The sequence below is a fragment of the Patiria miniata genome, unplaced genomic scaffold (genome assembly GCF_015706575.1).
Source record: "Patiria miniata isolate m_02_andy unplaced genomic scaffold, ASM1570657v1 HiC_scaffold_19, whole genome shotgun sequence".
In the NCBI taxonomy this organism is placed as follows: domain Eukaryota; kingdom Metazoa; phylum Echinodermata; class Asteroidea; order Valvatida; family Asterinidae; genus Patiria; species Patiria miniata.
In genome coordinates this window covers 6,414,936-6,433,012 of record NW_024037057.1, presented here as the reverse complement: position 1 = coordinate 6,433,012, position 18,077 = coordinate 6,414,936, and the positions used below count along the sequence as shown (strand labels likewise).

The 18,077-nt window shown below is 40.3% G+C and overlaps 1 protein-coding gene and 1 long non-coding RNA gene across 5 annotated transcripts in view; both read right to left on the bottom strand.

The window, feature by feature from the left end:
- Positions 1-1,344: 1,344 nt before the first annotated feature.
- LOC119725538 lies at positions 1,345-4,687 on the bottom strand. The gene is made up of 2 exons (XR_005270712.1): positions 4,042-4,687; positions 1,345-2,544 (listed from the first exon to the last, which is right to left on the bottom strand). It is a non-coding gene; the product is annotated as an uncharacterized LOC119725538 (long non-coding RNA).
- Positions 4,688-5,560: 873 nt separating this feature from the next.
- LOC119725537 (MAM and LDL-receptor class A domain-containing protein 2-like) overlaps positions 5,561-18,077 on the bottom strand; it is a 32,625-nt gene continuing 20,108 nt past the window's right edge. For 3 of the 4 annotated variants that reach the window (XM_038196968.1, XM_038196967.1, XM_038196969.1), the window contains 14 exons: positions 17,729-17,941; positions 17,150-17,293; positions 15,867-16,010; positions 14,636-14,857; positions 13,645-13,911; positions 12,199-12,666; positions 11,913-12,031; positions 10,930-11,140; positions 10,442-10,532; positions 10,045-10,085; positions 9,402-9,586; positions 8,133-8,192; positions 6,382-6,501; positions 5,561-6,266 (listed from right to left, as the gene is read on the bottom strand). In XM_038196968.1, coding sequence (XP_038052896.1) covers positions 6,219-6,266; positions 6,382-6,501; positions 8,133-8,192; positions 9,402-9,586; positions 10,045-10,085; positions 10,442-10,532; positions 10,930-11,140; positions 11,913-12,031; positions 12,199-12,666; positions 13,645-13,911; positions 14,636-14,857; positions 15,867-16,010; positions 17,150-17,293; positions 17,729-17,941 — 2,333 coding nt within the window. In that variant the 3' untranslated portion in view covers positions 5,561-6,218. The remainder of the gene's footprint in view (positions 6,267-6,381; positions 6,502-8,132; positions 8,193-9,401; positions 9,587-10,044; positions 10,086-10,441; positions 10,533-10,929; positions 11,141-11,912; positions 12,032-12,198; positions 12,667-13,644; positions 13,912-14,635; positions 14,858-15,866; positions 16,011-17,149; positions 17,294-17,728; positions 17,942-18,077) is intronic. The other variant, XM_038196970.1, reaches the window with a different exon arrangement.

Sequence of the window (18,077 nt, the reverse complement as noted above, 5' to 3'; positions counted from 1 at the left end):
CGGAATCGGTCCTGGCAACCAGACACTTCACCTAAACAACGTATGTTCAAGGACTAAAATTCCAGAATTCCTCCACGGACGTCATCACGTAGCTTTCTGTCCAATAGAACGCGCAGAAGAAACAAGTTTACAGTAGGTGCGGCGGGAACATGACTGCTGCCTCGGAGATCATACGTACGGAATCGGTCCTGGCAACCAGGCACCTCACTTGGCATCAAGTGAAACTGTTTTTTTTTACAGGCGTAATTTAAAGAAAAATGCACTGAAACTTATATTCTCTAATACACTAAATCCCGAAATGCTCCATCCAAAAATTCGTTTCTGGGAAAAAAATCATGTATTTATTCCCGCCTGTAAGCAGGTTGCTAACGTATCAAAAACAAAAAGTTTCTATCGTTCATGTGTCACTTTTTAGTAGACGGTTTCTAGACAATCGAGGTTTTCACAGGGCAATGCAATACTGAACATAAAAATTCACGCGACAATCGGTTACACATACAGGGGTGCGTCAAAAAAAGCGGAACCCAAACCCCAATGAATAAGCTATAATCACCTATTAAAAAAAATATATGTAGCACCAAAATAGTTATGACTTATGGTCTTATTTTATTCATGTGTTCTCCCGGCCAATTTCCTAAAATGTTCATTCACTTCTGAAAATCGGTCATTCGTTTTTGTCTTAATTTGAATGCAAGTCTTTAATCCCGTTTCAATTCAACGAATGTTCAATCGCTTTTATTGCCCGTGCATTCGGTTTTGAGAAACAGACGGTCAATTACGTTACCTGTGCATTTATTTACGCATGCACACCTTTTCGCGCCGAGTTCTGGCCTACAATTTTGTGAATGTGCAATAAAAAGTACGTTTTTCTCATTCAAAATAGCAGATTGCATCACATGACATTGAACTAAAATTGAAATAGAATGACCAATGTTTGAAATCGCCCTCTAAAAGGGAAAAGGAAGTCTTGTAAACGAATCTGAATGAGCATAAACGAAATGTGCTGCTCAGTCACTTTAATTGATTGAACTGAAATGGAATCGAATGCTGGTAGCGAAAATGAATGACCGATTTTCCGAAATGATTGAACATTTTAGGAAATTGGCCGGGAAAACCTATACATACTGGTATTTTGAAAAATTATATAAATTCAATGGCACTTTTGTTTTGGTTATATTTTTTAATTCATAAAGTTTTTTTTTTTAAAGTAAATTAGCTGTGGTTGCCTGTTTATTTTAATTTAATGTGACGCATACCTGACCTATGACCTATTCAGAGACGTCAGGGAGTTGGTCATCAGGTCTTGGAACCTGACTAATTTAAATCATGCTGACTGACAAAGAGTTACCTTTTAATGCCATGATTGACTTTATTTGTGACATTCACAAGAAAACTCATTACGTCTTGATCAGCATACGTGAGAATGATGTCGGAAACACACGTTCAATGCAACAGTTGTACGAGTCACAATGCATTCATGTTGTTAGCATATGCAGTGTTATGCACATTAAAAGTTTTTATCGGCAATATACATGCAAAAAAGTTCAAAAATATAGGTTTTCCCTGCCAATTTCCTAAAATGTTCATTCACTTCTGAAAAAAAGTCGGTCATTCATTTTCGTCTGAATCTGAATTTGAGAATTCGTTTTCAGAGGGCGATTTCAAACATTCACCGTTCTGTTTCACTTTTAGTTTAATGCCATCGGCAACAGATAAAATTAGGGGTTTCTTTTTCATTAACCGTCAATCAAATTAGCTGTACCTGAAATCAATTTAGAAAAGAAACGTTTGCGTAAATGAATGCACAGGTAATTACGTAAGTGGCCGGTCTGTTTCTCAAACCTGAATGCAAGGACAATGAAACGATTGAACTTTCGTCGAATTGAAGTGGCATTGAAGACGTGCATTCAAATTCAGTCGAAAATGAATGACCGATTTTCAGAAGTGAATGAACATTTCAAAAAATTGGCTGGGAAAACCTATTTCCTGTGTAATAAATTATTAAGTTCTCCCTGAAACCAAGCTTGATTATAATATAGTACCCTGTTATACCTTCTTTACTAGGTTATATGACTGCATATAAAAAATACAAATTGAAACCCTTACGTACACCTGATTATAATGAATTCACGTAACACAGCAACACTTGAAATAACGTATGAAAATAAACCTTCAAAACCAATATTGGATAAGTACATAAAAAGTATTTAAAACAAAAAAAATCTCGCTATCACCGTATTACACTGCTATACATGTACAAATACCTCCTTCATTCAAATTCAAACTCAAGTTTAGTATCCACGCAAAAAAGCATAGAAATTCAGCTTCCACTGGCATTTAAAAAACATTACATAAAACCACTAAACCAATGTAAATATACACTACATCACTAAAAATTCTGAACATAATTAAAGAAGGTTTTTTTAACGTAGTTTACATTTTATAACGCAACCATGCTCCAAGTGTCTACTTCAACCTCAATCTCAGCAGTGGACCCCGATTCATGTAACAAAACAACACTTGAAATTACGTATGACAATAAACCTACAAAACCGATATTAGATAAGTACATAAAAAGTTAAAAAAAAAATAAATAAAATTCTCGCCATCACCGTATTACACTGCTATACAAAATATCTCCTTCATTCAAATTCAAACTCAAGTTTAGTATCCACGCTAAAAAGCATAGAAATTCAGCTTCCACTGGCATTTAAAAAAACATTACATAAAACCACTAAACCAATGTAAATATACACTACATCACTAAAAATTCTGAACATAATTAAAGAAGGTTTTTTTAACGTAGTTTACATTTTATAACGCAACCATGCTCCAAGTGTCTACTTCAACCTCAATCTCAGCAGTGGACCCCGATTCATGTAACAAAACAACACTTGAAATTACGTATGACAATAAACCTACAAAACCGATATTAGATAAGTACATAAAAAGTTTTTAAAACAAAAAAAACTCACTATCACCGTATTACACTGCTATACAAAATATCTCCTTCATTCAAATTCAAACTCAAGTTTAGTATCCACGCTAAAAAGCATAGAAATTCAGCTTCCACAGGCATTTAAAAAACATTACATAAAACCACTTAACCAATGTAAATATACACTACATCACTAAAAATTCTGAACATAATTAAAGAAGGTTTTTAACCTAATTTACATTTTATATAGTCTGGTTCCCCGACCTGACAATTTCCCCCGACGTCTACACGTCTAAATTGTAGGTCAGGCAGCCTCCGTGGCTAAAAATAAACATGACGACATTGACGGCCCTTTTTCAAAGCTCGGCTTCGTTTCCGAATTCGCTTTATCACATAAAGCTTTTAATGTTCCGATCATTTTTTTTAAAAAATAAATCACTTGCTTCATATATCATACAGTTATGATATACAGTTTAATACTTCTGTAAGAAAACATTGACTAATTTTGACCTGGAATCTTCAAAGTTAAACACCCAAACAGCACTGTAAGAAGGCGGAGCCGAATTGAGACCACGCCGAGTTTTGGAAAATGCCGGTAACGGTCGTCAAATTCAAACTAGTGCATGACGCAGCAAAAAGTTCGCCCCTCTTATACGATCCGAGTGCAAAATCGTTGTTGAATTTCAAGTTTTCTAAATAAAAGCAATGGATATTAATTATCAACTAGTTTTTTTAAGTTTTTAATAAGCAATTAGCAGTTAATAAAACCATGGAGTTCTTATTCCTCCATGATAAAACCTATATTATACTCGGAAATACTCGGACACTATCCGATAGTCGACGAAATGAATTCGGCAAACTTCGGACATTTTCGGAAAAAGGAGGAATTCCTCCCGTTTTAGTCACGTGATGTAAATTGTAATACATTACCGGAGGCTACCTGACCTAAGATTCATCAGGAATAGTCGGAATCTTTTGGTCTGGGAACCAGACTACATTTTATAACGCAACCACGCTCCAAGTGTCTACTTCAACCTCAATCTCAGCAGTGGACCCCGATTCATGTAACAACACAACACTTGAAATTACGTATGAAAATAAACCTTCAAAACCGATATTAGATAAGTACATAAACAGTAATTAAAACCAAACAATCTCGCTATCACCGTATTACACTGCTATACATAGTATTTACATCATTCAAATTCAAACTCAAGTTTATTATCCACGCTAAAAGAGCATAAAAATTCAGCTTCCACTGGCATTTCTAAACAATAACATTACATAACACCACTTAACCAATGTGTAATACATACACTAAATTACTATAAATCAAGAAGTCGTTTAGCCTAAATTACATTTTATAATGCAATCATGCTCCAATTAAGTGTCTGCTTCAACCTCAATCTCAGCAGTACACCCCAAGGAACCTTAATATTCCATTTTCAGCTTAGTACATTCAGTCCCTTACACCTGTTACAATACTAGACAATTCTAAAGAATAATTACTTCTCAATGTTCAAAGGAAATACGTGACCACTCTAAAAGAGGGAGCAGGACATTTGGGTCTTCAATTTTTGTCAAAGCCGAAACATTGGACAAGGGACACCTGCAAGCATAATATGTCGAGTCTCGTTATAACAAACTCGTTCGGACCTAGCCAAATTGTTTGTTATATCAGAACTTTGTATTAAGAGGAACATCAGTCCCATTCATTGTGCACATAAATGCACAGTTGGGACCAAGGCTTTATGTTTGTTATAACCAGAATTTTGTATTAACAGAGTTTGTACTAACGAGACTCGACTGTACTACTATTTATTTATGTTAATACGCACTTTTTTTTTCCAAAGGGTCGCTAATTGAGAAAATAATTTTGTAATATTAGATGGCTTTGAGGGGGATACAAGAATATATTGCACGAACTATAACAATATTACACGAGTTGAATAGCGAGCGCAATATATTCTTGTATTCCCCGAAAAAAGCCAATCCAACATTATTATTATATATATTAGGCTGACTAGCTTGATCCGCAAGAAATAAATTTCAGGACACTGCCTTTATTTCTCAAACTTCCTCAAAATATTTTCTTCGCTTACTGAAGCAAATTTCGCGCCGCTCGAAGCTGCCATTGTGGCTGTTGACAACAGTGTGCACTTACCCTGCTAGTGCTGCGCGCTGCGTCCACGTGCCGCGCGCTTTGTTGACTGTGACTTTCTATACGCTCTAGCTTGTGCGGGAACTAGCAAAAACGCCTGGATGACTGCAATATCAAAAATAATATTGCAGTCATCTGGGTACTTTTTACGGAAGCATACAATACGCTGATGTATTTTTACGACTGGAAGCCTGATAGTATAGGTTTTCCCGGCCAATTTCCTAAAATGTTCATTAACTTCTGAAAATCGGTCATTCTTTTTCGTCTGAATTTTAGACTCCCTCTGATCACGCATTTCATTTTCGCTACCAGAGCATTCAATTCCATTTCAGTTCAATCAATTAAGTGGTTGAGCAGCACCTTTCGGTTACGTCCATTCAGATTCGTTTACAAGATTTTTTTTTCACTTTTAGAGGGCGATTTCAAATATTCACCATTCTATTTCAATTACAATTAGGGGTTTCTTTTTCATTGACCATCAATCAAATTAGCTGTACCTGAAATCAATTTAGAAAAGGTATGCTTGCGTAAATGAATGCACAGGTAACGTAATCGGCCATCTGTTTCTCAAAACCGAATGCGCGGACAATGGAAACAATTGGATTTTCGTTGAATTGAAATGGGATTAAAGATGTGCATTCAAATTCAGACGAAAAAGAATGACCGATTTTCAGAAGTGAATGAACATTTCAGGAAATTGGCCGGAAAAAACCATATAAACCAGAATAAACTGGTTCGTCTCCTCCTGCACATTTTGCAAATATGCAATCGCAGTATTTAAGGCAGAATAGGAGACTTTTGAGACGCTTGGTGGCAGCAAACACACCGGTCAGCTTCAATGGTTTGTGCGCATGCTCAAAATGACGTCAACAATAGAAAAGGGCCTTTGTGCTTGCTGCCATCGCGCCTCTCAAACGTCTCCTATTCAGACGTTACTGTTGGATGACGTCATCTCAAGACCAAGATATGCATTTCATTCAAGCTGCCAAGATGACGTCATCCCAAAATATTCTTTCCTTTCAAGCTGTCCCGATGAAGTCATCTAAAGATAATCTTCCTTTCAAGCTGTCATGATGACGTCATCTCAAGATGGTCTTTCCTTCTCAAGCTGTCCTGATCCTAATAATAAAAAGCGTCGTCATATCGTTCCTCGTTCATTCTGCGCATCTATTTTATGATCGTGCAAGAAAAAAAAAACACGGATGAAAAAGTGATTCACTAGTATCTGCTAAAAGATCATCAATTGATGCAAGTTTTAAATGCAGATTGTGTTTATGCTTACCAGGGCAGGTCCTGGTACGATGTAGGGAGTGGAAAAGTTGTCAATACGGCGGTCCAGATCCCGAAGACCGTCGTCCAGATAGGAGTCACTCTCCAGCGAGTCCTGGTTCATTCTTCGCATCTGCAATTTCGTTGATATTTTTAAAAAAGTGCACGATGTTATTTATGATATCGACACTAGATCCGCGGAAGAAAACAGGAATACGCAAGTCATTGGATTGAAAATCACTCTTTTCCCTTGCGAGATTAAAACAATGCAGCATTGGCTTTGTGATAATTAAAAAATGATTTGACCTCGGAGGTTTACAATGGATTTCAAGAATTCATCTCAATCCCTTAATAAGTTGTTAAAATCTTCAGTAACAGTTCATGCCACGACCGTTGGTATCATTAATACGAAACAACTATTACAATGTATAGTAAATGTAAATATGCATCAGTTAACCCCAACGAGATAAAAGTATTGCATGTACAGGGAGGTGCAAAAAGAAGGAAACCCACTTTTGACAGCAATTTTCACCTACTCGTCGAGCATATTTCAAAAATTCAATTTAATGGTATTGATTACTGATTTGTAAACATAAGTGACCTAAAAATGATTGCAAGTGCATATTTTTGGTCGCTGAGATATGGTAGTTTAAAAACGTCATGTGCCAAACCTGTTTGTCCATGGACGGCTTTATTCCATCCGCTTGACTGAGCTCCCGAGCTTGATTTGAAGACAAGAAACACTACATCCGATTTACATAGACTACGCGTGGACAACTGTGATTTTGGTGACTTGTATTCAAATTAGTATAATAACACTATTCTTGCGATTTTGTTCAAGATTGTTTTCACCTAGCCCCGTAAATGTGGCCAATTTACTGGACTACCTCCGTAAATAAAGGCCACACTTCCACCATGTACAAAAACATGACGAACTTTGTCAAATTTTGATTTTCACATTTAGGCTTAGTTTGTAGTTTATTTTGGCTTTAGAAGCATACTCACCCTCTTTATAGGCTAATCAGAAAGTGCTGCCTTTTTCAGATGTCTAATTTTTGTGAAATTTCATGCTGAAATTTTGATACGCAAACGTGTGCCAACGAATCTGGAAATTTCACAAAAAATAGACATCTGAAATAGGCAGCACTTTCTGATTAGCCTATAAAGAGGGCGAGTATGCTTCTAAAGTCTAAATGTGAAAATCAAAATTTGACAAAATTCGACATGTTTTTGTACATGGTGGAAGTGTGGCCTTTATTTACGGAGGTAGTCCAGTAAATTGGCCACATTTATGGGGCTAGTTTTCACCACGTATGGTTGTAGAGCTACACTTTACTAAACTATAAAAAAACAAGTCAGGTGTGTTTACAAACACAAATGCCCCGCAACCGTGACTGTTTCCATGACATAACACCACTCTAACATCAACTTACATGTACCTTGGTCAAATGGAACGTTCATTGACAGCATTAGTGTCTTCTGTAGGTTTTATATGAATTAATCCCTAATCCCTATGATCTCAGAATAAATACAAGATTTCTATTGTTTTAGCCACTGTGACCTTGACCCTTGACCTTTCGACCCCCAATGCAAAATGCTTCTTAGGACAAGGCGGAAACAGTATGCCCCTTCGGCTTCGCCGCGGGGCATAAAAAAAACAGCTCAAACAGTTAAGTAATTATAGGTAAAAATTCCTGTCAAATATGGGTTTCCTTCTTTTTAGCACCACTTATGTAGGTCTCGTGCAAGATATCATGTGCTTACCAAGGCTGGGCCGGGGATGAAGTAGGGCGAGAATCTACCATCATAGCCTGGTCTATTAAACTGAAACGGAGACACAAAATAAAAACCAATTTGCCTTACTCTTGAGCAAATGGCGAGTCAAGAAGGTTATAGACGTATATTTACTCATTCCTATACAGCATTTTCTACGATCTGTAATTCGTCGTTTCAATAAAAGTGACCAAGTTGGTTCAATAGACGGTTTGGGTAAAGACAGAAATGTAATCTTTTCCCCCAAAAAACCTAGTAAAAGACACCAAAATCACTGTCCTAACTGCTCTTTAAGCTTAGATATGGCCACTTATATGTGGTAAGGAACCGTGACCATTCAGCCCTGGTATGAAAAGGGCCCCCCGGTACCTCGTCCGGTCCAGAGCCAGTCCGGTCTTCAGCCCAGTCTCGTCCGGTACATGGTCCTGTCTGACCAGAAGTTTTGAAGTCAGTCAGGCGCATCAATTTATTGCCCTTCAGAGAACGTCCAGAGCAGAACAATAGCAGCTTAAAACGCCGTTTTAATTTACGGTCCCATTGTGCGCGAAACCGCAAGGCAGGGGTTTTGATCTGTGCCGACGAAAGTGTTCTATTGTTTCGCGCTGAGAGATGAAAACCACAAGCAGGTTTCTTCTGGGATTTATTACATGTGTCAATACTTGCAAACAATAGACCCCAGGATAGAGGAGTTCCTGATTAGCAACCAGACCAGCTCCTAGGCCGGTAGCTGGGACGGTACGAAAGGACTTCTTGGGAGGGGACGAGCTTACCGGGGGGCCCTTTTCATACCGGGGCGGAATGGTCACGGTCCCTAACAAGCATGTTGGTGGCCATTTTGAAAAAAAGAAGTGATAACACCCAAAAGGCTGCCACCGCTGCAATGCTATCACATATCTCCCGACTCTAGGGGTGCATACCTTGCCAAAAATTGCTATGAGCATTACTCACCCTCACTTGATACCGACCAAAGCCCCAGGCTGATGGCCTATTAATATTTTTTTTTTATTTCGCACTTGCAAATGGTGTCGTTTCAGCTCGATCCACCCCATTTGCTCTAAAGTATTATTGGTTATTATTATTAAACACTTAATGGTCGAGATCTTTTGGTTGGATCAGTGACCACACAGTGGATCGTGACTAAAATCAATTCCACGAACAGTAATGTCTTGAGCATCATTCACGCCAATAACAACCAAAAACTACCCAACATTTAGAATATTTTTTAAGGCGTTAATAAACAGCAAGTGCTATAGAACACACCTGCGGTCGTCGGTACCCGGTTGGCATCAGATCCACTGGCACTCTCTCCCGCCGATCACCAGCATGTCGCTTGGCAGTTCCCATCATAACCATGGCGCATGCGCATATAAGGGCGAAAATCACTGCGACCGCCAACACACCAGCAACAACCGCCAAGGTGATGACCCCGCCATTTGCGGGTTGGTCTGGATAGGTGCGAGTCAAAACGTTACAAGTTTGTATCTGCTCAATCAATCGATCACAACCTTAAATTTCGGACCTTGAAATCCTCATACATAAAAAGGACCAAAACCAACCAACCAACCAAACAAAGAAAAATAAACAATAAACTGAGCCAATCCCCATCCCAAAAAGGGAAAATCCAAGACAAAACCAAAGAACAGAAGAGGTGCAAATCGAATATTATGATTTTAACTGAGCAAAACTTTCCCGTAGAAACTGGTAGCTAAAAAGAGGCTTTTGTTACGAAGAGCGCTCTTTGGTGTCAGATGAGGTCCAGCTGGTCCTGCCTCCACCCCGCTTTTTGAATTTGCCACAGCGGACAATGAACCCTACCCAAGTCAACAGACACATATGGGATGCGCAACTAAAAAAAAAGAAGAGCTTTCAAAATAAAGCTGTAAACAGAATGACCAGTACATACCTTCCCCTTCACACTTACTACCGGTGAATCCTTCCGCGCACCTGTTGCAATTGAAAGAAAACAAAATGCTTGTCAATTGGAATTGATGCAATGGTGAGTTTGTTTCTGCATTCAATAGGAGACGTTGAACAATAGAGGACCATAGGGTCCCCAGTCTCCGAGAGGTCCCCTTATTGGATTCGTGTACAAAACATGTGGGAGGTCTTCCTAAAAAGTTAGAGTACAAACAACAGAGGGACAATAGGGGTCCCTGATTGCAGGCAAATACAGACTTGTCTGCTTTGATCTGAGGTAATGACACGTTTTGTACACCATGTTAATTTGAGCGCGTCAAAATAACAGAATTATACATAAATAGTAGTACACTACGAGGGAATGGAAGATTTCATACACTTACTCGCACGAAAACTGGAGGTCAGGGAAACTCCCTACTGGAACGCAGGTGCCGGCGTTTTGGCAGTAGTTTGCCGGGCAGCTTTCAGTCTCAGCTGAATCAAAGGAAACAAATCCCAAAACTTAATACATTGTATCAAATCATGGATTATCGTTGTAACAAATCCATAAGCCGTATAACTGTATGACCTTGCGGACCGTCCCTTTAGACTGTGAACCCAGATCGTTCCCAGGGTCTACGTTTAACCTTGAGACATTAGTACCGCAAAACAGCTAGTGGGAACGTATCGCTAGAAACCTTTGGGACGAGGTTTACAATGAAGAACCTTTCGTGAACTTTTGATGTCTGTGCGGCTCCGGAAATGAGCCCCTCATGGTCCTTCGTCGGACTATTTTTTTTTTTTTTTAGAAAGGACTGTTTACAAGGTTGGGGAGTTTGGCGGTTTGCCATGAATTCTAGAAATCTGGTTTGAGACAACCAGACATCTGTACCTGTAACCACTGAAACCGACTGATCAATAAGGAGCGAGTTGTCGATCTGTGCGTCGACATGAAGCACGTCTAGAACGGTGTTACTGTCCACCACTGCTGTCATTGGGTATCTGGCTACGCCGTTTACCAACAAGCTGCCATTGCGAATCGCAACCACCTCAAACTTGCAAATCGTTGATGTCCTCTGCCCTCGTCGCAGAGCTCTAGACACCTGTCGGAAATAAAGGTAAAGTTTCTGTCATTACTTCATATGAAACAATATCATCGTGTAGTTGATATACTTGCAATTATTATCCCTGTGTACTAGTATTGGAAGAGATCTTACAAAACATTTAGTGTATCACTGCTTCTATACTAAATTCTCATTAAAAATGTAAAGTTTTAATTTCCCCGGATATTGCATCTGAGCCATAATTCATTGTTATGGCTCAAAAAATGACTTAAATTGTAACACTTTTAGAAAACATCGCCAAGTGATTTTTCCTCAGGTTTTCAAGACAAACTTATGAAAAACCTTCACATAAGCTAAACTATATGGATTGGAAAGGCTGTTGACATTGTGTATGAGCACTGCAGATGACAGGAGACCTTTAAGAGCAGCACGTTGTTTAACGTACCGTGATGGTATCAAGCTATAGTGATCGTGTCCTTGGGCGAGGTGCTTTACCACAATTGATAAATGGTTAAAGCTTAACCCTAAAAGGGCCAGGTTATTTTGACCATCTCTCAGCCGGAGAAGGGGGGGGGGGGATTCCACCCCCGGCCCTTTTAGGCTTAATGCATGTAGTTACGTGACCAATACATTCCTCAGATCACTCGCTCACAAATAGTTTTCAATTTCACTGCAGCATCTTGATAGGCCCTGCCTTGATCATAGTTTAAATCAAGACAATGTCTCGAAATGACAATGGTTTACTTTGTCAATCTTCGAGTGGAACTTCCTTTGTTATCAGCGGTTAAATACTGACAAAGCTACAACTTACTGGTTGGCCAATTCTCCGAGCGATATCTTGAAACTCCTGTGAGTCCTTGTTGGCAAGCTGATTGGTATACACCACCGGTGCCCCGTCTATCCCAAGGATCCGGAGCTGGACCAGGAACGCTGCATTTCATGCAAACGAAAGACATGAAATTATTTGTATTGAGACGCAAGCATGTCGATAATTCAGTAAAAAAAAGTTTTTTGAAGAGGTGGTCGACACAGCAGGATATAAACATAATAATGTTTGTCAACATTGTGTTTGCAACAAGATGACTTGAGCCGTTTACCTTGAGTCGTAATGCAATCTTCAATTGATACAGTTGTTGCTGGAACGCCATTTGTAGCTGATCCACTAGTCAAAGTATCGCCGACTGTCGTCGGTCTAGCCACTGGTTGTCCACCTGTTGTTCCTGGTCCTTCCGTCAAAGTATCACGGCTTGTCGTTGGTCTTGTTGATGATTGCCCGCCATTGGTAGCTGATCCACCAGTAGAAGTATCACTAATCCTCGTTGCTCCAGTATTTGATAAATCAGCCGATGTTGCTGATGATCCACCCATTGGAGTATCGCTAATCGTTGTTGCTCCGGTTGCTGATTGATCCGCTGTTGTTGCTGATCCACTCATGGGAGTGCCTTGGATAGTTGAGCCGGTTGCTGATAAATCAGCCGACGTTGCTGATGATCCAAGGCCACCCGTTGGAGTATCGCTGATACTTGTTACTCCTGTTGTTGATGGGCTAACTGTTACTGTTGAAGCTGGGAACATAAAATTTGGCACCCAGCGTCAAGATACATTTTTTAAAATGATTTTAATGCATTTAAAATTTCATTAACCTAGTACAAAGAAACATTTACAATGCGGCGTCTTAGTTCAACTCTCAAAGTACTAGCCGCATAGACTGAAGTTCCTTGTCGGGTTTTTAATTTTTTTTTCCAAAATATCCTTACCACTGGAGAAGTAAAACCAAAGCTCATATATGGTCTTCCTGTTCATTTAATTAGGTTGACATAGGGGGAGTTTGTGGCCTAGTGGTTAGGGTTCGTGACTCATGATCAGAGGGTCCAGGGTTCGAAGCCAGCCGCTGGTCATATATTGTGTCCTTGGGCAAGCCACTTCATCCCCACTTACCCCTCTCCACCCAGGAGTATAAATGGGTATCAGCATTAGCTTGGGAGTAACCTGCGATGGACTAGCATCCCATCCAGGGGGAGTAGAAATATTCTGTCGTTTCATGCTACTGAAACCGGAGATAAACGCCAGCCTGATGAGCCACATTGGCTCGAGACAGACTTTACTTTTTTACAACGGGGTGGACAAAAAAACTGCCCAAGGTCTTACCAGAATTTGGCGTCAAAACATGAAATCAGAAATATCGAAGAACGGGAAGTTGAGGGGTGGGGTGGGTTACACCAACTAACATTAGGTTGCATTGTTCATAACAGAATCTTGCAGACATACACAATTTGGATTGAAGAGGATGTTTTCACACCTGCAACGATTTTTGGACTTTGCGACATTACCCACCATACTTGAGTTACTTTTGGCTATGTAAACATATACTCCTCTATGTTGTCAAAACAACTTTGATGTGGTCTAGTTTTAGTTTTAAGTGTTATTCCTTTTTTCTTTTCATTTGTATTGTTGAGATTTGAGGCCACACTTATACTGCTTTAACATGTTATGATCTAAAATAAACGATACAGCAATTCTATCGGTAAAATACACAAACCTACCGACGACGGTGATATTAAACTGACACTTTCCGATGTTGAGGGCGGAGTCGGTCGCGTTGCATGTCACTGTCGTTGTGCCTACTCCGTACGAGCTGCTTGACATCACGACATTGCCTCCATCGTCGAAGCAAGTGATGCTGTTCGAATCAAGGACATCAATGTTGTCGGTGGCAGATGGCATTGGTGTCCAAGGTACGACGGCAAACTCCACCCCAGGGTTCGTAGAGACAGAGGGGACATCATCGGGACAAGTGACACGAGGAGATTCTGCGCATTGCGAAACAAATCCATGCATATTCATAAGATAGAACTTTTGTTTTATAAGATGGAATTTTTGCGTCGGGGTGATGTAAATCAAATTAGATTATTTGCCCTTCACCGACGTATAAACACTGTATACTCAGTGTGTTACCTCCCGAGTGAAAGTTTCGAACCAGCCAACCGATCCCGTTAGCTCGGTGGTCGAGTGGTAAGACATCTGCACTAGAAAGCAGGAGGTCGTGGGTTCGAGTCCCACCCGAGTGATTTTTTCCCAACTTTCACTCTGGAGGTAACACACTGAGTATACAGTGTTTATACGTCGGTGAAGGGCAAAACCTAATTTGAAATCCATGCATAGAAAATCCAGGTTATGTGGCATATTCTACATCTATGAACACATAGCCATACATTTTGTTTTAGTAAACTTACTGGTATGCAACTGTTAATGATATCTCGGACAATTTACCACCATCTGGAGGAGAATTTTATTTAAATATTCCTGGGCGATGTAGCCTTTAGTCTAGCTTACGTAAACACAGGCCTTGTGAACATGGAATTTGCAAACATGATCCCAGTCCAATTTTGGCTTGAGCGTTTTGTTGTGATGGAACTGCCTAATTAATTGCCTCGTATTTATGTCTGCTTGTGATCTTGTAATGTTCTATCTGGGCTACATATGCATTTGTTTAAAACCCTATGATGCAATCTAGGGGACGAGAGGGCAACAAACCTGTGTCAGGAACAACCCGAATGTCGTCGACAGCGATGTCCGACTTATCAGATACACCTGGCACTCCCTCTAATGCTATGTTGAATGGTGCGGTCACATTTCTGATGGTTATTACTGCTTGAAGCCAGGTTGTATCGTTAGTTTGTTCCCCGAGCAGCTGGAAAATACGCGTGTCGGCTGTGACACCGCGTCCCTCTGGTACTTGATGCACATTTAAAGCACCTGTGACAATTAAAGGAAGAACAAGAATGCTTGTGATAATTAATGACCTGTCACAGTAGAATCGCATTAGAAACGCGTCAACGCAGCTGGCGAAATATTGTCCAATTACTTGATATACAAATGGACGCGGAACGCGCAACATCTGAGACAAACAAACCTAAGCGTATACAAAGGTTGTCTAAGGGGCGTGGCTAACTCGCAAACGGCGATAGGCCAATTAGCATTACAACAAGTAAATTGCCATCCTCCATACAAACGACCAGCGCTGAAATACGGTACTGCATGCTGATTGGCTAATCGTCATTTGTTTACTGTATAGGTCACCGCGTGATCGCTAAATGATTATTCATTACTTCCCAAACCACTGCGCGCTGTAATCAGCTGTATGTAAATGAAGTGATCATATCATAGCTCAATAAAGTTTGTCACCTAGCCTGTGCGTACTTATTGTAATGGTTTTTGAACAATTACATCAGGTCCCCTAGGATTCGCCCAATCAAGTAAGAAATAAAACACCTTGTATCGTAACCAATACATCTTGTTCAGTTAGGGTCGATGACTTGAATTTTACACTCGTGCATATATCAATTCTTCTGAACTGTAAGAAAGCTATCAGACATTCCTCTTTGGTTTCAATAATTTGTAAAAGATGCGCTTTTTAAAACCATTTAATGGTCTCCGTCAACTGAGAGCGCTCAAATTAGGTTTTTGCCCTTCACCGACGTATAAACACTGTATACTCAGTGTATTATCTCCCGAGTGAAAGTTGGAAAAAATCACTCGGGTGGGACTCAAACCCACGACCTCCTGCTTTCTAGTGCAGATGTCTTTCGACCACCGAGCTAACGGGATCGATTGGCCGGTTCGAATCTGATGTACCATAGCAGCGGGTACCGCATTAACTATTCATAAGGTTTTTACCCTTCACCGACGTACACAAAACAAAAATAGATCTCGTTCTATAAATCGTACTAAGAACCAAAAATAAATCTCAGTGTAACCAAATTACCGATTCCACGGCCATACATGTTGTACCACAAACTCATGATCCAGTTAAATCCTGAGGGCACCGACACCTGAGGACTGAGAATGATGGCCGTTGCATTGGGCAAGGCAAATCTGCCTTCAAATAACAAATAGGTTCCGTTGAGTGCTGAAAAGAAGAAAAAAAATCCTTTTATCAAAACAGCCTTCCTTCAAGACGCAAACAGGGCAGGGCAAATTAAGTTCCTTCTTTTGAAAGGTAATGAATTCTACAAATGATTGGGGAGGATAACAAGTACCAAGTGGTACAATTAACCCACGGTGGCCGGGCAACGTATGAAGACGGCTTTAATACCACACTGTGAGTGCACCCGAATGGGGCGTGATCTAATATGCAAAAATATGCAAATTATAGACACATGCGCATCAGTGTTTTCAAAACCGGTCTTCGAATGCAAAGCTGCAATGCTCGAGATGCATGAATACCATATATGCCCGAGTAAACCGTCCACCAACCCACCCACCCACCGACCCACGCATACAAATGTGTATTTGCCTGCAATCGGGGACCCCCTGTTGTCCCTCTTTTGTTTGTACCAACTTTTTAGGAAGACCTCCCATGTTTTGTACACGATTCTAAATTGGGGGCCTTCGGGAATTGGGACCCTATTGTCCTTTATTGTTCAACGTCCCCTACTGAATGCAGAAACAAACTCACCAACCCACCCACCAACCTAAGCAGCTCAAGCCCACGGCGTGTTTCACACCGCCGTGGGGAAAAAAGCTCGTACTACGTACACTAAGGTGCAATATGAGTAAAGCTTATGCCCCTTTGAGCTTCTTGGGTTTGTTTATACCAATTAAACACGATGCGGTTTTCGAACTAACCTCTCCAAACATGCTCAATTTCTCAGGCATTCTGACATTCTGGCATTAACATCAAAGAAATTCTGCATGTACTGCCTTGTGGTCTCCACTAAATAACGCTCCTATCAATGCCGTTTTGGTATAAATGCTGTTTAAAGAACGATTCCCCAAAACGACAGAAGTGCCATTTGCTCGAAAAATCATTTAGGTGCATGTTTTTGGCCTTTAAAAGCAACTATAGGTTTCTGCTGCAGTAGACCCAAGACGTCATGACATCTGGCTTTGTTTCAATATTAAATACCTTCTTCTGAGAGCTTATAGTTGTCTCCCCACCTGTCAACCACAAGACAGCTCACATATTATTAGCAAAGCACGACGTCTTAATGACGCAGGGTTATTGCATCATGGACGAAATTCGATTTTATTATTAAGTATACGTACTGCCTATAGTCTGATCGAATTCGGGACCAGTGCCTTCTGTGACAGTATCTCCACGTTCCCGATACCAGTTGAAGTCACCATCTGTAGGATGATTCCACCCACAAAGACCTTCCTCGAAGTCGCAATCGAAAGCTGGATCTGGATCTGGACATGAAGGGGAAGAGTGGGTAAAAATTGCACACTCTGGCCGATATCAACCCCATTAATTGTTAAACGGACTCGATGTTACGTGTCAAGATGTATAACAGTCATTGCTGTATTGTGCAACAGTGTAAAATGTAAGGGCAACTAAAAAAAAATCCATCAGCGAACCGTTTTACATGTGGGGCAAAATGGAAACCCAATATGGGGTAAAACGGACCCTTTTATAGGATATCAGTTGATCCTCTACACAAGGATAAACGACTTCCCCAAATACACATGGCTCAACTTTGTTTTCATTTTTTTTTTCAAAACAGTGACCGATAGGAGCCCATCACCATATGTTTTCAGAATCGGAACCCGTCAAGTTTGAGTTCGCTTCTATGAAAATAGGTAAAGAGAGAAGCTTGTCCTGAAGAAACTATGTTGAATACTCACCGGGCGGACTTGTCAACGTCAACAAGATGTCGTCGATTGCAATATCACCGTCACTGCTAGAGACTGTGGCCTCAAGCTGTACTCGGACGCCAGTGGTGCTAAAGATTTGGGTCACATGCTGTTCCCATACCCTTCTACCGGTGTGGTGCTTACTCTTTATTAAGAGAATCTTTTTGCCGGAACCCTCCACGATTTGGTAAGCTCTGAGCGTACCTAAATGACACAAGGGTGTATTATTTTTTAAGATTACAAATGCAGGGAGGAAAGTCTGCTATGCGTGCAGATTGATGCTTTGATGCTATTGGAAGCAATACCGTGTGTAACTCAGTTTATAATTGTCCATAGAAGC